At 36.8% G+C, this 21053-nt stretch overlaps 1 protein-coding gene and 1 long non-coding RNA gene across 2 annotated transcripts; both read left to right on the forward strand.

Annotated features, from left to right (window-relative positions):
- The first annotated feature begins 652 nt into the window (after positions 1–652).
- On the forward strand, positions 653–4000 carry LOC127163036 (uncharacterized). Its single transcript, XR_007827438.1, has 3 exons — positions 653–779; positions 1275–1411; positions 1652–4000. It is a non-coding gene; the product is annotated as an uncharacterized LOC127163036 (long non-coding RNA).
- Positions 4001–16270: 12270 nt separating this feature from the next.
- On the forward strand, positions 16271–19976 carry s1pr5a (sphingosine-1-phosphate receptor 5a). The gene is made up of 2 exons (XM_051106044.1): positions 16271–16434; positions 18225–19976. Exon 2 carries the CDS (start codon positions 18421–18423, stop codon positions 19618–19620), a length of 1200 nt encoding a protein of 399 aa, XP_050962001.1. The 5' UTR covers positions 16271–16434; positions 18225–18420; the 3' UTR covers positions 19621–19976.
- The last annotated feature ends 1077 nt before the right edge of the window (positions 19977–21053 follow it).

A 21053-nucleotide genomic window follows, 5' to 3' on the forward strand; every position in this document is an offset into this window, starting at 1 on the left:
CGCAGGAGCCTAAACAAGAGGTCAAAACATAATCAGCAACAGATAAAAAAGAAATACAAATCTGAGAAACAACAGGATGTTCTTGATAACAGACTCAATAATGTCTGTGTATGGAGATCCTCACTGTTAGCGCTATCAGGTCAGATACTGATAGCATCTGACCCCTTGTTTCCCAAATGCTGATAAGCACATTTTTAATACTGCTTGCAAGAATATATAACAAATGCTGCAAATGAGTATTTTTCTACATTTTAGTTACAAGTACATAAATGCTTTTTTATTTTTAGATAACATTATCAAAGTTCCTGAGAATCGTAACTTTCCTACCATCTAAAATAGTCCCCACTGAAAGGGTGCTGAAAGTCACAGCTACTCCACCCTAAAAAAACCACAGTTTCAAGATGATGTAGTTAATGCTTGCCCTGAAACAATGTCGCACACACACAAATGTGAGAACGGCTCAGTAACAGGTTGCATTTAGTGCAACATGAGCACTTTTAGCATCTAGCTAAGGGTCTGTGACACCTACAAACACTGTGTTTGGCTTCTGCAGAAGTTGTTAACCAACAGTGCATTTGCTTGTTAGCATTTCTCAGAAAATCTATATAGAGTAAATAAACAATGCTTTAGCCACAGAATAAACTCTTAAAGGGATAGTCCATCCAAAAATGATTACTCACTCTCATGACGTTCCAAACCTGTAAGACCTTCATTCATCTTCGGAACACAAATTATGATTTTTTTGATTAATGCAGCTGACACGTTCAAGGCCTAGAAAGGTACACTCTAAAAATGCTGGCTTATTTTTTTAACCCAAATGTTGGGATCAGCCTGTTGGATCATTTTATTCAGTTATTTTTAATATTTTTATCCAAGTGCTGGGTTATTTTTTTAACCCAAATGCTGGGTTCAGCCCATCAGATTATTTTATTCGGTTATTTTTAATATTTTTACCCAGGTGCTAGGTTTTGTTTTTTTTTTTAACTCAAATGCTGAGCTCAACTTATTGGTTCATTTTATTGGATTATTTTTAATATTTTTACCCAGGTGCAGTTTTTTTTTTTTTTAAACTCAAACGCTGGGCTCAACTTGTTGGGTCATTTTATTGGGTCATTTGTTATATTTTTACCCAGGTGCTGTTTTGTTTTTTTTGTTTTTAACTCAAATGCTGGGCTCAACTTGTTGGGTCATTTTATTGGGTTATTTTTAATATTTTTACACAGGTACTGGGTAGTTTTTCTGTAACTAAGTTGCTGGGTTATTTTTAATGCTAGGTTATTTTTTCTACCCAACCGAGTTGAGCCTGTCTCTGACGAAACAACCCATTGCTGAGTTTGCTGACTTTCTGAGTCCTCTACAGAAGAGAGTGGTTCTCAGCACCATTGATTTCCACTTCTTCAGCAAAATAAAGGTTTGTATATATTTGAATTCATTGATAAAGTCTTTACTGTGCTGTAAATTGTATTATTTTACACAACGCAGCATAAGGACGAGATGTCAGTCAGCTGCGTCAGCAGCGGTTGTTTCACAGGATGGAAACGACTTTTGCCTTAAATAAAATAAATGGATTTTATCTGTTATTGTACTGAGTTTAATGTAGTTTGATGTTAAAATATGTTCTCTAATCTCAGTACTGTTTGTTTATGGGCAGTTTTTGGAGTCAGTCATGGCATCTTTCAGCTATGAGTGAAACACGAGGCCACGGTCTGAAGTTCACAGTTAACCCCGAACAGCAGCCCTTCTTTGGCTCAGATTTCGGTGACATTAGCGCTATTTCGGTAAAAAGCGATTACAGAGAACAGTTAAATACACTAAAATTAAAATTCTACTTTTAAATGTTACATTTTCAATGTTTAAAATGCTTGTTAAATGAGTTTAAATGTATGTAATATTGTAAACTATGCTGTATTCACCCAAATACATTTAATTTGCCTTGTATTTTGTCCCTGTGCTCTTGCTTAATACTAGATGTTCATCTTTTGATTATCCTCTAGTAATTCTGTGTGTGCTTTTATAAGTTCCAGTCTATTTTAAACCAGCAATATAATAATTTTTTTTAAACAATAGTTGACTTAAATAAAATAACTCGGCATGTTTGGTAAAAACAATTAACCCAACCAGCTGGGTCAAAATAATCCCGCATGTATTCTGTCCAATATTTACCCAGCGCTGGGTTGCCAAATAACCCAAACTGCGTTGTTTTTAACTTAGCATGTAGTAAGGACATTGTTAAAATAGTCCATATGACATCAGTGGTAATGTTATGAAGCTACAAGAGTACTTTTTGTGTGCAAGAAAACAAAAACGACAACTTTTTTCAACAATTTCTTCTCTAAACGGTGTATGCATGTGGTGCTCTTGACATAGGAGCTGGCGTTCTGACGTAGCATCAAAAACTGGTGTCGCTTTTGCAAAAAGTACCTTTGCAAATGAAGTGAAGATGAACTGGATGATTAGCTCACACCATATGTGACATTATGGCTTTTCAGTTCTTCAGCGTGAACTGGAGGTGAGAAGGAGTTACATGCTCACAGAAGCTAACTTTCACATATGTGACAAATTTCACATCTTCTCTGCGTAGTTCACCTGTTACACCTGTGCTTTGTGTTTCCACAATGATTTGTATACAAATTATGAGTTGGTACAGCCACTGGCAACTAGCTGCTGGTAGACGCCTGCACATCTCGCTTCAAAAGATGAGAGAACAAAAATGGGTGAGTGGATATTTGGCTGGAGACTCTCTCAGCTGGCAAACAAACATCTTGTATCAAGTAGGTCTGTCAGCACAGCCAGACCTTCTTGTGAGAAATAAGTGGTTAGTGCATAGTGAGAAAAGAAAGGGTGAGAGTTCAATTTCAGGTAACATGTGTCTTTTTCCAAGCAATTGAGAGACTCAACGCAATGCCAGTCGACGCAAATGGAAAACAACAAACTCACTGACCGTATTTCTTTCTGTTTCCTCAGGAAATCCTACAGGGCCACTTCTGTCTGCTAACTTTAAACATGTCTGACTGCCATGTAAATCCCCAAGGACAAAGCAGACATGATGGGAAATGCCTTATGAGTAAAATAGAGACATTAAATCAACTGCTGCAGCGAGGTGTATACTGTATTGTATATTATGGCTGCAACGATTCCTCGATTCTATTTGAGTATTCAATTATAAAAAATCCTTGACTCCATTTTGCCCGTGGCACGTTCCACATACTAAACCTATTTAAAAATCACAATAAAGCATAATGCTATTAAGAATTCACAATCGCTTAGATTTAATTAAATAACTAAATGCAATGCAGGTTTAATATATGCGCTTTAATTATTCACATGAGTGTAGGTTAAGTACGTGCATCTCAGAGTGGCTCCGTTTACAGTAAATGCTGCCCCACAAACTGTTATCATTTACATGTGTGGAGCATCTCAAACATCTCTGCATATTGTTATAAGTTTGGGTTTATTATAACGTTCATCTGGGAACGCAATGTGCGTTATTTCACCAGATTTGTATGGTAAATAATTTATAAATGTGCAAACACAAGAGAATATTCTTTCTCAATATCCTTACTGTTCATCGCAATTTCAAAATAAAAGTTTACACACATTTTCGTGTCCACATATTCAAGAAATTACAGTGGCTGTAACTTTTCTATCATAGAGAAATGGCCAAATATTAAATATTAAGTGGACATTTGAATTAAATGTTGTTGGGTCAATGTTAAAAATAGATTAGATCACGCAGTAAAGTGTAAAAACAATCGTCAGGCTGTTGGTGCCCTCTGCCGTCATTTGTTATAATGCATAATGAACATTAGCTCTATTGTTTATAATGCATTATGTATTTTTAACAGTTTTGTTCAATAAAACCACTATTACTTGCTTTTGATACTTTATTTGAACTAACTATTATTGCCTCATTGCTATTATATATGCATTTTAAGTCATTTTAAAAACTATTGTTCACTTAGGTCATAAAAAATAAATTATAATTATCCAATTACTTGATTAATCATCAGAATAATCGACAGAGTACTCGATTACCAAAACAATAGTTAGTGACAGCCCTAGTGTCAATGTGTCCATTATTATTGCTCAAAGAAGGTTTATCTTTGTCACAGTGGTTAACAGTATCCATGTTTCCATCACCCTGCTTTATGCGCATTTTAAAGTATCACATCAGAAACGAATTATGGAAACACCAAATTTCGAAAGAAAATTCCTTAATTCACAAAAAAGTTTTTACGCTCGCTTGAGGTGGTTTTTGATTTGTGCGAACAAGAGTTCACGAGTTCACCCTCACATCTAATCTGGTTGAGTAAACAGTAAGCATATTTTGGCGTGCTGTCCTGGGGGAGGGCTCCGAGCCTGGAATATGGCCCGAACTCAGAGAACACTTTAATGACAGGCTTTGCTCGGGCATTTCAGAATGACCATAACAACATTTCAGATGCTGTGCAACAAGATCGGCCTGCTGGTTACTCAAGTTAATGTCATCGCATTGCGCAAATTCACATGAGAAATTTATTCAGCAAACGTGTTTCCATCTCCCGTTATTTGCATTAAATGATGTTTGATAACAAAGTTCGGGAGGAGCATGATCAGATAATCAACTGATTTGGCACAGGTGCAACTCGTCTAGCTAGCACAAGTCATATATAAGCACACAGCCGACTTACCTCCATCATTCGACTGTTTTTTTGGCATCCCAACTCCTCACTCTTAATCTATCCTCATCCTATACTTGGGATGGGGGGAGTTTCTGTATAATTGCCTCCCAGAAATGTCTTACACGACTGCATTCCCAAACAGCAGGCATCCACCTCTGAAAGCAATGACCGCATTTATTATGTTTCATCTGCTCGCTCCGAGGCGCAAGTAATTTATTATATATGAAAATTATATTCTGTGATTACTTGATATTCATTGCCAGTTTATCAGGAAGTGACGATTTTGTTCTCTTTGATTCGTTGAATGGAAACAGTGCTTATTCACTAGTGTTTTATGCAATATTTCAGTTTTGCACACAAGTTAAATTTGCAACTTTGGATGAAAACCCAGCTTGTGAGGAGCAAATTGAGCGTGACTCTCAATTGGTTTTGCTTCAGGACTGTCTACAGCCTAGGCTCATTGGAAATATGTGCCTTTGTATACATTTCTGCAGAACTAAAAAAACATAGGCCTACCTATATGTACAAATCACTGCAGTTTCCAGTTGAAATGAACACTAGAGGCAGTAAAACTCACAAAGTATGATTCACAGGTACAGAATTTTGATTAATAAAGCCTAATTTTCACACAATTACTTGCAGAATGTTATGACTTCAGAACTATTTTAACATCCCACACGATTTGAAAACTGCTCCTTTTGAATGTTGTTGTCACCTATACAGGTACATATGCATGAGTTTTCTATTTTAGTAGGTTTGCTCAGTAGCTCAGCCAATACAACGTTGCACTTGAGTGATGAACTACTCCGGTATGAACCCCGTGAAACTACAGTTCGACAAAACAGCTCAAATTCTCACAAGGAAGTTAAAACAGCACGGCTGCGTCAACAAATGCGTTTTTATATCACTTTTGCATTTGTTAACACTATCAGGTAGGTTTAGGGTTGGGATTAGTGTAAGGGATATTTCCAATACGATAGAGCATCAACCTTTAGTAACAATCACCAGATATTTGTATTTTGAACAGCCGCAATACGTACCTCAAGCAGCGTAATAAAAACACAATACGTGCCTGTACCAACATAATAAAAATGTCCCACAGTCACATATTGAATGTGTGTTTTAGCATCACTCTCTGGATATTTCACTTTAAAACTGCACGAAACGTGCAGTAAGGTACGTAATTACGGTATTCCAGAAATGTATACAGAGGCATGTATTTTCATGAGCCTGGATTGTCTATATTACAATGTGGAGACCCAATACAGTACAAAATTTATCATGCAAAAGTAGTCATAAACATCTTTTTTTTCAATATCATCAGGCAACTTGCCAGAGTTTGACTGGATGCATGACCTTTGCTATTTGTTTTTATGTATCTTTCTGCAAACCCATGAGAGCAGACCTGTGAAAACCCCTGATATGGAGATATAGAGTGAGTTTGAGTGATGTGGTTCATATGTTAAATAGGTATTCTATTTAGAGACTCAGAAGAGGTTTGGAGGAAGATTAGAAGGAAAGAACAAAGTCTAGGGCTCGTATTTTTGTATAGAGACCCCTGTCATCACTATCCCCAAGTGCATCTAAGCAGCGGCCAGCTGGTCAATTAACTTAACACAGTCCAGATCAGCCTGAAAACCACTAGAAAATACACAAAAATGTTGAAATGATAAACATGGCATGAGGCCAGAGAAAGTCTAATGCCAAGACACCATTTGGAGACTTTTTGATGGGAACAGCACTGAATGTTTAAACTAAATTCTGTAGGCACACCATCAAATCTTGGCGATTGAACATTTCAGCATTTATCGGCCAAAAAAATAAAGTCGCATTTTCAAACAGAAAAACAATTAAAAGCACAAAATGATGAATGAAATAGCAAAAACTGTAAAAACTAACACGCAAAATGAATGACAACTTGCACCAGCCTGACATTTAAAAGCAAATACATCACACACATTTGTGTGTATGGATTTCTGACCTAAAACCGCAAAGTTACTGAGGAATAGTCCAACTTTCCCACGTAACAACTAGCCCTAGTTTGTTCTACAGCGTGTTCAACTGGTTCTATTGCTTTCCTTTGTCACAGTGTCAGTGATAAATAGTCTATTGTTGTATGGTATTTATTTATTAAAAGGAAATGTAACTCTCGGTTAATGGAATTTGTTTATATTCCATCTTAAAGCATGTTTGACATTAGACATTATGTTAATGACATCAGCATTCCAGTCCAGTCTGCCAGCTGAGTATATTTCCTAATTCGCCTCTGCACGAATGTAAACACTTCACAGAAAAGCACATCTGCTCCTGATGAACTATGAAATAATATCTTTATATATTCCTTTTGCCGTTATTGGTGACAATGAAACTGTAAGTACAGTATATGTTATGAATCAAGCATGTTAATTTAGTGTGTAATTAAATTTGGGTTATATGGACTATATATGTTGCGTTAGCACAACGTGGTTTCAAATACACAATGGCTATAGGCCACAATGTAAAGTTTTCTTCTTATGACGCATGCAATTTTAAGTTATATAACCACTGCAACCAGCAAAATTAAGCCTCTTAAAAAGTCATCTTAAAAAGTGTGCATTGTGAGTGGCAAAAAACAAACATCTTTTTGTGGTTCAGACTAGGGTGGAGAAATATTCCAGATTTAAAGCCAAATAAGTCCTGAAAGAAGGTTTAGAAAGAGTACACCTTTCGTGTGTTTTACAAAATTCCCCCACATTATCCTCGCCTCAGAGTTTTGCCAAATAGTAAACCAACCGAGTTATGCTTTTTTTCTCTGTTAATGAACAGTTCGCTCAGACTACATGAGCTTTAATGATTTCCAGAGGCACACTTTGAGTCAGCCAATAACAACAAAGCCACCAAAGGAAGAGTAATTCACTTCCTGTTGCTGCAGTGCCGCTGTGACCGGATAGAGCCCTGGTGCATAGTCTGTATGGGCGATCATGCGGTGTCTTACACAGAGTTCAAGCGTTCACATAAAGGGTAAAGGCTTGTTGTCGTGCATAACAGCGAGACACAAGCTACGTACAAATCCACTCCTCCACCTAGTATTAAAGGTGGAGCTGGGTAATGGAGCGATTCTGGAAAAAATGTGAGGTAAGCAGCTGAGAACACGGACCTCCCAAACTTTTGTTTGAAACGCCAACTGTTATTCGAGAAAATTCTGCAAAATTGCAGGCTTGACTGCTTAGTTTTTAAAATATTTTTAAGGCTTAACTCTCACACAGTATTATAGTTTAAGATCCATTAAATGCAAAAAGCATTGGAAAAAGTGATTCAATCTGTGTTAATGTTGTTTAGGAATATCAAGCCACATATCAAGTCTGCAACCTAATAAATGGAACTTGTTTGAACCCTACAAACCACCCTGAAATGCTTTGAATGGGTTCAGAGCGAATAACGAAACTCTTGAATGGACAAACTCTTGTGTAAGACAAGAGTCTTGCTTGTCTTGCTTAGTAAAATGCTTCTTTATTAACCATCATACCACCTCAAAACCAAACAACTTTGTCCGTTCTTTATCAACCACTTAGAATTTGTAGCCTGTGGACACTGTTACGTGTGACGTGACTTCATTAGATAATAGATGTAGTGTTTATAGTTGTTTTATAATTTTACACACTCATCCCAGAATTACCAGCACTGAGCGTTGTGAACTAACCACAACTTACCAGGCACCCTATTTCTGCTTCGCTCAAGAATCTTTATAACCACTTTGAAGAGGTTTTCATCTTCGTGCTGCCATCTTTTTTACAACAAAACAGGATATTTGGATGAGAACAGTCTAAATATTGAAGTTCTCCTCCATCTAGTTCCCTAATGTAGTGTGAATTTATATTTGCGTGGCTTAAAGCTGTTAAGGTTTTCTGTGTCGCTTCAGATTTTTGTTTTGATTCATTTCTTATGTCTCTCAGCAAATAAACTCTAGATCACAATGTGTATACCATTCCTCTCAAGAATGTGTTTATATATGATCTCTCAGTCTCTACTATGCCAGACCCCCCTAGTTGTCTTACCGAATTAAACACAACTATTTTTGCTGAAACAGCCTGGAGTGCCAAAGCATTGGCGTCTGGATCTGATTATGAGGAAATTACTCAAAAAAACGAGAAGGACCATGTGTGAACATGTGAACTTTCAGGCACTTTCTGTGGGGGTGGATGTCTTAAGCATCTTAGAAAAACATTACACACTGCGTATTTCCCATAGTTTGTGACTTTTCTCATTCCACAAAGCAACATTAGCGCATTAAGATAAATTCAAAGATTAGCAGTACTACAGACCAAGACTAAAAAAATCTAGCTGACAAACCTGCGTTTACACCCGTTTTCGTCAGATGTCATCTTGCTAGAACGCATGTCAGAGTTTCCAGTAAGGTCACTTACGCATTCACCAACACAGAGCGAGCCGTGATGTCTGATTCGCGAACAAATGACTCTTTGGAACCGGTTCTTTTTAATTAGTCACTCATTCAAAGATTTACAAAGAAGCCCCGTACTTGCTCGTGAGTTAAGCGATTTGAATTAGACTCAGTAATTGAATCGTTCAGCTAGTCATTTTTTCGGTTATGACCGAACTGTGACGTATAGGTTCCTGACTGATTTTTCCTATGACAGCAAATAATTAAAGTGGCCATGACATGATTTTTTTATTACTTTAATATGTTCCTTGAGGTTTACTTATAATGTTAATAAAGTTGTTTTGCACAAACAAATAAACAGATCCCAAATTCCAGATAGCACACGTACATGTCCAAGATGTTTGTTAAAGAACACTTGATCTGGAAAGCATCTGCTGCTACAGATATCTGCCAGACGTCTATAAGATGTCAGTTTTACATACATTCTAAATCCTAAACATCTTAAAGACATCTAATAGATGTCTATTGGACATCCGACAGGAAACGTCCTATAGATGTATTGCAGATGAGCAAACACTAAAAAATACGTCTTCCAGATGTAAATGCAGATGTCAAATAGACATCTCCATGATGTTTGAGTCCTATCAGGGATAGGAAACAGTATTAATGCCTCCTCGCTGTTGCATGTGAGTGTTTTGACAACATGATAAAATAAAAAAACGGTTATTTCCAGACAAAGCATTATGAAATCATTTACTAGTACCTATGGAAGCCCCACTTTTTCTCGCAATGTCGAGTTTACATCTCGTAATTCTGACTTTTTTTCTCAGAACTGTGAACTGTGAGCCTATGGTGAGAAGAAGACTATTCATCAAAGTCTTGCACCGGAGGCGGTGTTTATGCAAACGACTGCACCCTTGCACCTTAGAGCCAAATGAGACAATTTCTAAGGGTTATTACATAAATACTTTTTTTATTAATGATGGGGAAGTTATGAAACTTGTGGAATGTATTAAGCATACAAAGACTTCTTCTGTTTTGAAAGATCAAGGGAATTTTAGTTTCTCATGTCATGACCCCTTTAAAGATATTCATTCATAACAGTTTTGTTTGAAGTATTTTAACATTTGACATCCAAATGGAAGATTATCAACTGTAAGACTACAAGTTTGTTTGGGTATTGCAACCAAACCAAGATAAAATGTGATCCTGGACCACAAAACCAGTCATAAGTAGCATGGGTATATTTTGTAGCAATAGCCAACAATACATTGCATGGGTCAAAATGATCAATTTTTCTTTTATGTCAAAAATCACTAGGATATTAAGTAAAGATCATGTTCCATGAAGATACTTTGTAAATTTCCTACTGTAAATATATCAAAACTTAATTTTTGATTAGTAATATGCATTGCTACTTCATTTGGACAATTTTAATGCTGATTTTCTCAATATTTTGATTTTTTTGCACCCTCAGATTCTACATTTTCAAATAGTTGTATCTCAAACAAATATTGTCCTATTTGATTTATTCAGCTTTCATATGATGTGTAAATCTCAGTTTCACAAAACTAAACTTATGACTGGCTTTGTGGTCCAGAGTCACAAATGTTACTTTTTGTCCTCAAACAGACCGAAATGTTCTTAAAAACTTAATGTTACAGTCAAGATCAGTAGACTAACAGCATCAAAATGGAACAAATGTATACCAAACACAACTATTAAAACACCATTTTCAACCTCAAGGGGAGGCGTGATTTTTCAGAGGGGTTTACAGTCTTTCTCATGAGTCACAGCCATCCCACTCCAGTAATCCCCTGCTTTGAATGTGGGAAAGCGAAATTTCCCTCCATCTTTCGTTCATAGGACTGAATCCCAGACTAATGACTAAATACAAAAAACAGCCGTTTGTATATCAGCCCCCAGATGTGTGGAGCCATGGGGTTGCTGGACTGCACAGCATCATAGACCACTGCATTAGCTGGTAGTTGTGGTCAACAAGTATGTGAATCCAAAGTGACAAATAGTGAAGAAATAATAGAGAATGTGAACTACTTTGTCAATGAAAGGGCAGCGATTGTAATTTACGAGAACGGAATGACGCATTATCTCTGGTGACTTCCAGGGCTTATCAGAGAATGTGTTTGATAGGGAACAAAGCAGAAAGGAGAAGAAAGAGAAAGAATGGGGGAAGGTGTTGAAAGAACAGTTCACCCAAAAAGAAAAACCATGTCATCATTTACTCATACTCTTTTTCATGTCATGGGAATTGGAGCTATGAAAGTCTAAACTAACACAAACACACCATATCAATAATTTTTTATACATAAAAAAAAATGGTCAGTGAAAACTGAAGCCACACTAAAAGTTTAGTGAGAAACAAACCCAAAATAGTTTTTTCACTCACCATTTTTATCTCAAATCAAACATGATTTGAGAACATTTGCCCATTAGAAATGTGAGAATGGTGCAATCTTAAATATAAAGGTGCTTTAATGGTTCCTTACAGCGATAGAAGAATCTTTTTTGGTTCCACGAAGAACCATTCAGTCAACGGATCTTTAAAGAACCTTTTCTTACCTTTTTATAATCTGAAGAACTTCTGTCACCACAAAGAACCTTGTGTGAAACGTTCTGCAGATGTTACAGGTACTTTATGGAACCATTTAGACAATGGCATCGTGAAGCACCTTTATTTTTAAGAGTGTGCGTGTTGTATAAATGGCGCATGTGTAGTGTGCATTTTTGTAGTCCATTGTATGATGACTTTTGTAGTCCATTTGAGTTAATCAGTGAATAATGACAATAGCAGTGTAAGCTAATCAAAACAGGATTCTCACTTTTGGCTGAACTTTTGCTTTCTGAGTCTGAGACTGCATCTGAAAAGAATAATGTCCTCAAAACTTTAGGACGAATGTCAGTATTGTGAAATGAACAAGAATGCACAACAAATTATGACCAGCATCGGGAGGTTTACGCTGTTTCTCTTCAAATCTCAAGCGGACAGAATTGGTCAAGAAGTTTATGCAGGAAATGAGCAGGCTAGTAGCTCTATCCAAAAGTCTGTAGTATACTTGTTAGCTTTCAGTATAATCAAAACAGTCCCAAATGGCGGTTTCTTCCGGTGTTTATTTGTACCAGAAAATCCCTGCTGACCACAACAACATCCATTGCCACAAAACGCTCTCTTCTGTCTCGCTCTGTTTTGCATAAACGGAAATTCTGATTTGGCAACGAAAGCTGCACATTCAGATGCGCTCAACTGTAATGTAAATTTTACAGCTTGAGGCCTGTCAATACAAGCTGTCTTCTCGCAGGAGAAAGTACACTTACAAAGCGAGGAGATTCAGGCTAAAAACGACAGACTAAATCAATATATTCCCATGTACAGAGTTTGTTTTTGTTCATTACCTTCAGTCAAACAAAATCCCACCACCAGACGTCACTTGAGTGTCATGATAGGAGGCAAATCGAATAACAAAGGAACCATCATTCAAAGTTTGTTGTGGCTGCGATAGGCTCTCTGTGTTTAACCAGCATTCTTGCCAAAGGCTGTTTAATGAAGTCAACATGATTGAATTGCTTCAGAGACAGACAGCATGGCCTCAAATGAGTCCCCAAAGAATGCAAAACAACAAGCGATGGAAAAGAAACTAATCCAAGATTTGCTTTTAAATAACAACATGCCAACGTTAATCACTGTTCTTCTGAGACGCCATTTTGTAGCAAATAAAGATAATACAAAGTATCATTCTGACTACTTCCATTCCATTTGGAACTTTTCAAATTCAATCCAAGCTGTCAGATGTTTCACAAAGATATTTATTGGTTTAAAAGCACCAAGTGTAAGTTTTATCGCTAAACAAAAATAGAGCAGGTCTGTCGTTATTTCTAGTAGCTAAGGCTTTTAGTCAGTTGGGCAGGGTCAAACCCACCCCCTCATAGGACACAGGAAGTCTCATGACCTCATAGGTCCAGCCTTTCCACCAAGCCAAGGATAACAAAGCACGAATATAACTTCTATTCTGAACCGTCAATGCTGAACTCTACTGAACCTAAGGAAACACTTCAATTTTCATTGAAACTTTGATAAGCACTGACTATAAATCACAGTGTTATTCTTCTGAAATGGTAGGGAGTATCAAATACGTAAAAAGCTTTACAGATAACAATATTGAAGTTGGAAAAAGATCCGGGATGAGCCAAGGTCTCCACAGCTGGAATAATGCATTTATTTAATGGTCATCTAAAAGTTTGGTTTGACACAAGCTCAATAATTCCAGTGGCCAGTGAGACTCTTTGTGTGACAATGCAGTGAATTTAATTACTGAAATTTAATGGCGTTTTCCCACACCACTTTAGCAGTGCTCAGCAAGGGAGTTTCTTTCCATCACTCTCAACCACAAATAACAACAGTAAAATGAATTGAAAGAAAAGGCTGAGCCGTTTAAACTTTGTGTATTCAGCTAATGCGATTTCGTCAGAGAGAATGAAGTTAAAATTGATTGATTTGGCAAAAGCTTTGTGATCTCTGACAGCTAAGTTGGATCATTTGGGTTAAAACCTATGATTTCAAGCTTTTTAGCACCTCACTGATGAAATTTCAGTCAATTGAATAAGAGAGTCGTCACAACAGTAAAGAACTAAATGGCCCATTGAGGTACGAGACAATGCTTGAGTGATGAATAAAGACAAAAGAAAACACAACAAAGATTACTTATGTAGTATAACTATAGTGTAGCAGTTTCGCCACAGACTGCAGTGTAGTTGAACCTAACAGCAATAATGAGGGATTTAAAAATATATGTACATTACCAGTCAGAAGTTTTTGAACAGTAAGATTTTTAAATAAGTCTCTACTTGCTCACCAAGCCTGCATTTATTTGATCCGAAGTACAGCAAAAACTGTAAAATTTTGAAATATTTTTAACAGTTTTCCATTCGAATATATTTTAAAATGTAATTTATTCCTGTGATTTCAAAGCTAAATTTGTAGCATCAGTCACATGATTCTTCAGGAACCATTCTAATATTCTGATTTGCTGCTGCTGCTGCTGCTACTAAAAAAAATAAAAAAATAAAAAAATATTATTTTGAAAACAGCCAAGTAGAATTTTTCAGATTTCTTTGATGAATAGAAAGTTCAGAAGAACAGCATTTATCTGACATAGAAACTGTAAAATGATAAATGTCTTTATCATTTTTTTATCAATTTAAAGCATCCTTGCTAAATAAAAGTATTAATTTCTATACTTTCTATTAAAAAATATACTGACTCCAGGCTTTTGAATGGTATAGTGTATAATGCTACAAAAGCTTTATATTTCAGATAAATGCTGATCTTTGGATCTTTATATTCATCAAAGAATCCTGAAAAAATGTACTCAACTGTTTTTGTTTAAATATTGATAATAATAATAAAAAAATGTTTATTGAACAGCAAATCAGCATATTAGAATGATTTCTGAAGGATCATGTGAGACTGAAGACTGGAGTAATGATGCTGAAAATGTAGCTTTGATCGCAGGAATAAATTACATTTTAAAATATATTCACATAGAAAGCAGTCATTTCAAATAGTAAAATTAGTAAAAAAAAAAAAAAAAAAAAAACAAACAAAACAAAAAAAACATTAAAAATCTTAGTGTTCAGAAACTTTTGACTGGTAGTGTATTTTTAAATAATTTTAAAGGGGGATTTTTAAAAAACAAAACTTTTAAAAGTACATATTTTTAAATATTTTAAAACAAATGGGTCTGGAGTTATGTGCAATGCATTGGTATCCTCAACAGGAAATGTCCTTGTTGAAATGACTACTGTATGGAAAAAATACTGCGTATAAACTTCCATCTGGAATTGCACCTACTTCTTCTCAAGAACCTTCACATCTGTATCACAAGAGCAGCAGACAAGTGTCTGAAACAGGAGCCAAGAATCAGGGTGAGCCAACAGTCTCTGTGGGGAGTATCAGAGTAGAGTGCTTGATTATCAGGCCTTTGTGTGTAAATGTAGGTAACATGCTGAGTCCAAGATATCCAGACACAGCAGGAGCGATGAGTCTGTCTGCTGGCTCGATCTTCTCGCGAGGAGGTGGAGCCCCTCTGATATTGCCATTAGCGGAGCCTGAGGGCAAGAAGCAGGAAAGACTGATTAAGCAAATCTATACATTCACTTCTGGCACCCTGGCCACCCACTGGAAAGCACCAGAATGTGCAGAGCACTGAAAAAGTGGGCCCTCGTTGCACTGAGAACAGGTGAACAAGACAAATGTGTTTAACTTCCGCCAGCAAAAATGAAAGCTCTTCAAGATCTCATAGCTGCATAATACATACTTTAAATGGTCATTTCGTAAAAGCTAAAGCCGTGGCTGCTCCACAACTGTTCCACATTCATACGGAGGGGACACTTTGTCCGTGCTTTGTTCGGCACGGCCCAGTATGACCTCATAGGTGTTTCTCAAGGAAATCCCTCTCCCTTCGAGGTACAATGACAGAGCTTCCTGTTTAAGAAAGCAGGATCCGGCTTCTGGCTTACTCACACTCTCCGCTGCCTTATGTAATTCCAATGCAATTCCAAACTGCTAATGTTTTACGTACTTGTGCATCACATACTCAAAATAACCAGGGTTATTTACTTATTTATTTAGTCAGGCTTGTTTGTGTGCCTGTTTGCACGTCAGAACGAAGGAAGAGAAAACTCTAGAGGTCAGTAAGGCGCAAAACATCCTGCATTACAATTATGAGTCTAGTGGTTGAGTAATGTAAAAAACAAAAGAGTTCTTAAATTGAAACGAGAATTATGCATGTTAACAGTTAGGTGCAAATATAGGTCAGTAAGTCCGGATGCTGGTCTTGGAGTACAAAAAGAAATCTTTTAAAAACAAATCTTATAACTGTAATCTAAGAATAGGTCATAGTAGAAAAACTTAAATCTTTATTTTTAATGCCAAACGTTTTTCACGTTTTGCTTGTTTTCTTCACTTTTTTGATTCTAAGCCCACTCAAGTATCTCAAAATGCCTCGCAAAAAGAACTAAAAGTTCTTCATAGAAGTACACCGACGTTCCATATGCATTTTTAAGTAGCCGAACTTAATAAATCTGAACAAAAACTGCGTCACGTCAATGACCTATATATATATAATGTCAAAGTACCTTCAAGTTAGCAAAGCAATTCATTACCCCATAAGTGCTGCATCAGCAGCCGCAGACAGAAGACGAGAAAAGTCGAATGCCAAGACCAGCCCACTTCAGGACGAGTCTTGATCCAAGGTTCTGCTCTAACATCAGCTGCTGGCCGAGGCGTGTGTCAGTTGTACGCAGGACATGGGGGAGAGATAGTGGAGCAGAGGAGGATTTGTCATTTCCACTCGCAGTTCAGAGTTTCAAACTTAAAAGGTAAGATGCGCTTCTTTAGGGTTACATTTGAATACGGATTAAAGTCAGTTTAGGTGGAGAATTGAGTGTGCAGTATGTAAACTAGCGTGGGTTTGCATGGATGCGGACTTTTAGTTCAGTCACGGACGGTTTTAAAGTTTGGTTCGACCTTTTCGTTGTTTATAAAACGATTGACATTTGTCTTAATTCGGTTTGTGGTCTCGAGTTGAGTAAACGATGTTTTGTTCGCGCTACGCGCAACGCTATTGTCATTATTTACCTAAATAATTACGCATAAAATATTTGCGTTGTTTAATTGTCCAACAACGCTGTAAAACTATTAATAATGGTTAATAAACGATAATAACTGCAGCCGTTGAAAAATGTAAAAGTGCTTGATAGGATTTGATAGCTAGAATTTTCTTATAGTCTTAAACGCTACTAATTGCAAATATTTTAGATTGCAATAGACAATAAATGGAAATTAACTAAAATATGAGTTTTTTTGAGGAATATTTTTAGAAACAAGTACGACAATCTGCGAAGGAAATGGGTATTTAACACGGCATTAAGCTGCGGATATTTTTACAGTACGATGCTAAAATAATGTTTAACCTTTAAAAACTCTAGCGTTATTAGTAGGTTAACATTTTACACTAACAAGTTCAAATAGTTTGGTATATTACCATTATGTAATTTGACGTCATTACATGCAGTCAGTATATAGTTTAGATAAATAGATACTTCATCATTGTACTATTTATAATATGGTAAAGGTTTGACAGCTACGGTCAGTCGTTTTTTAACAGTGCTGTACTGACTAATACTAGTACTGTTACTCAAACACAGTTTACTTTATTAGACAGTATTTCTGTTTTCCTTCAGTTGTAGAGTCCTAATCAGACACAACCAGAATAAAATGTCCATTCGTTTAGATAAATTTGACAGCTACAGCTGCTTATTTTTATTTTATTTTTTACAGTAGTTTTTTTTTTTTTTTTTTTTTTACAGTGCACTGATTAATTCTTATACTGAGACTCAAACACAATTTATTTTAATACTTTTCCTACAGTTATTCTCTCAGAATTCCTAATTAAATGTCCATTTATTTAGATAACAGATAACAGATTTACTGTTTATTGTCTATGTTTACACTGAAATAAAATATTGGTCATGAGAGTATAATTGAACAAGTGAAACAGAACATGATAAATGCTAAATATTCTAATGAATATTTATGTTTTTATTTTTTTATGTTTATGTTTTATGTGTGTATTTTAATATATGGACCACAAAATCAGTCTTTAAAACTGAGATTTATACATCATCTGAAAGCTAAATAAATAAGCTTTACATTGATGTATGGTTAGGATATATGTTATATATGCGAACATATATATGATATATATATATATATGTTAGGATATGACAACATTTTGGCAGAGATACAACTATTTGAAAATCTGGAATCTGAGGGTGCCAAAAAATCAGAGTGTTGAGAAAATCACCTTTAAAGTTGTCCAAATGAAGTTCTTAGCAATGCATATTACTACTCAAAAATTAAGTTTTAATATATACAGTAGTAAATTTACAAAATATCTTCATGGAACATGATCTTTACTTAATTAACTAATGATTTTTGGCATAAAAGAAAAATCGATAATCTTGACCCATACAATGTATTTTTGGCTATTGATACAAATATACCCATGCTACTTAAGACTTTTGTGGCCCAGGCTCACATATTTTGTTAATCATTAAATTATGTTTACCATAGTTATTTAACATTATTTTGTAATGCTTTATTTCAGTTCCCTCTGGTGGCCTTCAATGATATAGCAAAGCTGTGATTTGAGCATCAAGAAGGCAAGAAGTGAACAACACAAGGATATGTTACTACTATGTTAAATCCTCTTGAGACTTGTTTTATGTGTGGAATATGGCAATAAGAGGGACTACAGAGATCTTCAAGAAACGTTTTTAAGGATAGCAAAAGAAATAGGAAGAATGGAAGCTTCATACGCTGCTAGCGCCGCCATTGCTCCAACTCTGCCACCGATTACCTCGTCCCCAGGTTACCTGCTCAGAATGTTTCGGGAGTATCAAAGCAACGCCGTCATCATGGCCCATTACAACTTCACCGGAAAGCTGAAAGAGAACAAATACCGGGATGGACTGAAACCCGAAGCCATTGCATTTCTCATCATTTGTCTTCTCATCGTGGTGGAAAACGCCATCGTTCTGGTGGCAATATGGAAAAACAAAAAATTCCACATGCCCATGTACTACCTGCTAGGCAACTTGACGCTCTCTGACTTGCTGGCAGGCTTCACCTACATGGTGAACATCGTGACTTCGGGCGCAAACACTCTCAAGATGACTCCAGTGCTGTGGTTTCTTCGAGAAGGCGGCGTGTTTATCACACTTTCTGCGTCTGTCATCAGTCTCCTCGCTATTGCCATCGAACGGCACGTCACGATGGTCCGGATGAAGCCGTATCAAGGCGCCAAACGTGGCCGAATGTTCGGTTTGATCGGTGCAAGTTGGGTTCTTTCGGTGCTCCTCGGCATTCTCCCGATCATGGGCTGGAATTGCATTGGAAACCTGGATGAATGCTCCACCGTCTTGCCTCTTTACGCCAAGAGCTTCATCCTCTTCTGCATTACTGTGTTCACGCTGGTGCTGATGTCTATCGTGGTGCTCTACGTGCGCATCTTCCGCATAGTAAAGTCTAACACCCAGCGGTTAGGTTTTGGACCTCAGCGTAAAGGTCTGGCGAGGAAGTCCCAGAAGTATCTTGCTCTGCTGAAGACAGTCACCATTGTTCTTGGGGTCTTCATCGCATGCTGGTTGCCTCTGTTTGTGCTCCTTATGCTGGACTTCCACTGCCCTGCTCAAAGCTGCGGCGTGCTGTTCAAGGCAGACTACTTCCTGGGTATCGCCATGATCAACTCGCTCCTGAATCCCATTATATACACCCTAACAAGTAAAGACATGCGGAGAGCCATTCTGAGACTGGTCTGCAGCTACTGTCTGATTTCCAAAGATGGGCAGGTTAAGAAATTCGGCATGCCGTTCCTTGACTGTAGCACCAGTAAGGTAGAGGTGCCATCACAAAGGCTGGAGGGCCTGGAGACAACAGTCTCCTCTGGGAACTTCACACCGTCCCCCATTAAAGCAATTTACCCGAGGATATTGAAGAGCTGAGGACGAACAATGCATTAAGTTGACAAACTGACAAAGGACACAGTTTCAACTTCTGTTTCAGGTTGAATATTTATAAAACTCCCAAGTGCTCAGAAATGAAATCAGGAGACGCTGGATGAGATGGAACTCATAAATGTTGTGTTTTGGACTTCAGAGTAGAAGACTTGGTTTCCTCCACATGGTTTAAAGCAAACCACGAGGCTACCAGAGGACGTGGTAGACCAGACAAGTGGACTTTTTTTACTGTGATAAATACCAGTGTTTAAAATGGATTGTCTGAGGGTCAGGCTTGCAATACAAGAGCTATGGTGCCTTTTTAAAAAAAAAAAAAAAAAACAAAACAAAAAAAAAACAAAGAGCAGTTGTGATGCATTGTGCAAATATGCTTTGAAAGAACCCTTGTGATGTTATACGAGACTCGTTTGAGCGTTTTCAAAAATAATGAGCTTGTGTAACGAGTCATTTTCACCTCCAGTGCATAGAAGAGCTGAAATCTTCAGAGACTTTGTGGTGAAAAGATGCAACGTTAGTCTTCGGGCATTTTTAAGAATCCATATGCAAGCAAATAAAAACTACAAGGCAAGTGACTATTTTTAATTTGTAAGAGGTTTCCTCTTGTAATGGTATTTTTGGGAAATACTGTTTTCATCTTAAAGCTTCCCCTTAAACATTTAAGTATCCTATACTTTTCTATATTTGCTTACAGTAAATATAGTTTTAACTGACATACAGTGGCACAAGCTATATAAATATTGTATATTTTATAGATATTTTATGTTGTGTAGCAATCTGCAGTGACAAAAACAGCACTGACGTTCAAGCAATATTGCATTTCTGTAAAACTGTGTGTACTGAAAACAATGCATTTGTATGTGTTTAAATGTATTTTGTTGATCCTAAATTATGAGCCTTAAAAATAAATCTTTTTATAAGTGCATTAATTAAAAATGTTTTCCTGAATGCTTGCTATTTGTTCTCATTTAGTGCTTGATTTAATTTTGCACTACACGCATGCACTACATTTAATGTCCATTGTTTCCCACGAAGAATAAAATAGTACCAGGTTGACACAAATATACATATGTAGGTGTATGTAAATACATAATTTTTGCTCAGGTGTAGTGGAAAATCCATCCACTGCTATGTAATGAGCAAATTTTTCTGGAAATTTGTATCAGGTTATAAAAGATCGAATGCACCAATCTAAATGGTTAAAGTGCGAATTAAAAAACAAAAGCTCGCAAAGTGAGTCTAGCTGATTTCCAGTTGCCTCAATCACACTCACACCACTTGTTAACCAAGCATAAACTAAACGATATTGTGGTATTTTCACATGAGCCACACACAGAATTTTCTCACTGCTCTGTCTTTGCAAAAACCCCCCACAGAAAAAAGTCATAAGCTCGTGCCAGTCCGGATGTTTATCAAAGCTG

This window comes from Labeo rohita, chromosome 3, assembly GCF_022985175.1.
Source record: "Labeo rohita strain BAU-BD-2019 chromosome 3, IGBB_LRoh.1.0, whole genome shotgun sequence".
Taxonomy (NCBI): Eukaryota; Metazoa; Chordata; class Actinopteri; order Cypriniformes; family Cyprinidae; genus Labeo; species Labeo rohita.

What these genes read in the sequence shown, in the direction of transcription:
- s1pr5a (XM_051106044.1), top strand. Translation starts at nt 18,421, where the DNA reads ATGGAAGCTTCATACGCTGCTAGCGCCGCCATTGCTCCAACTCTGCCA.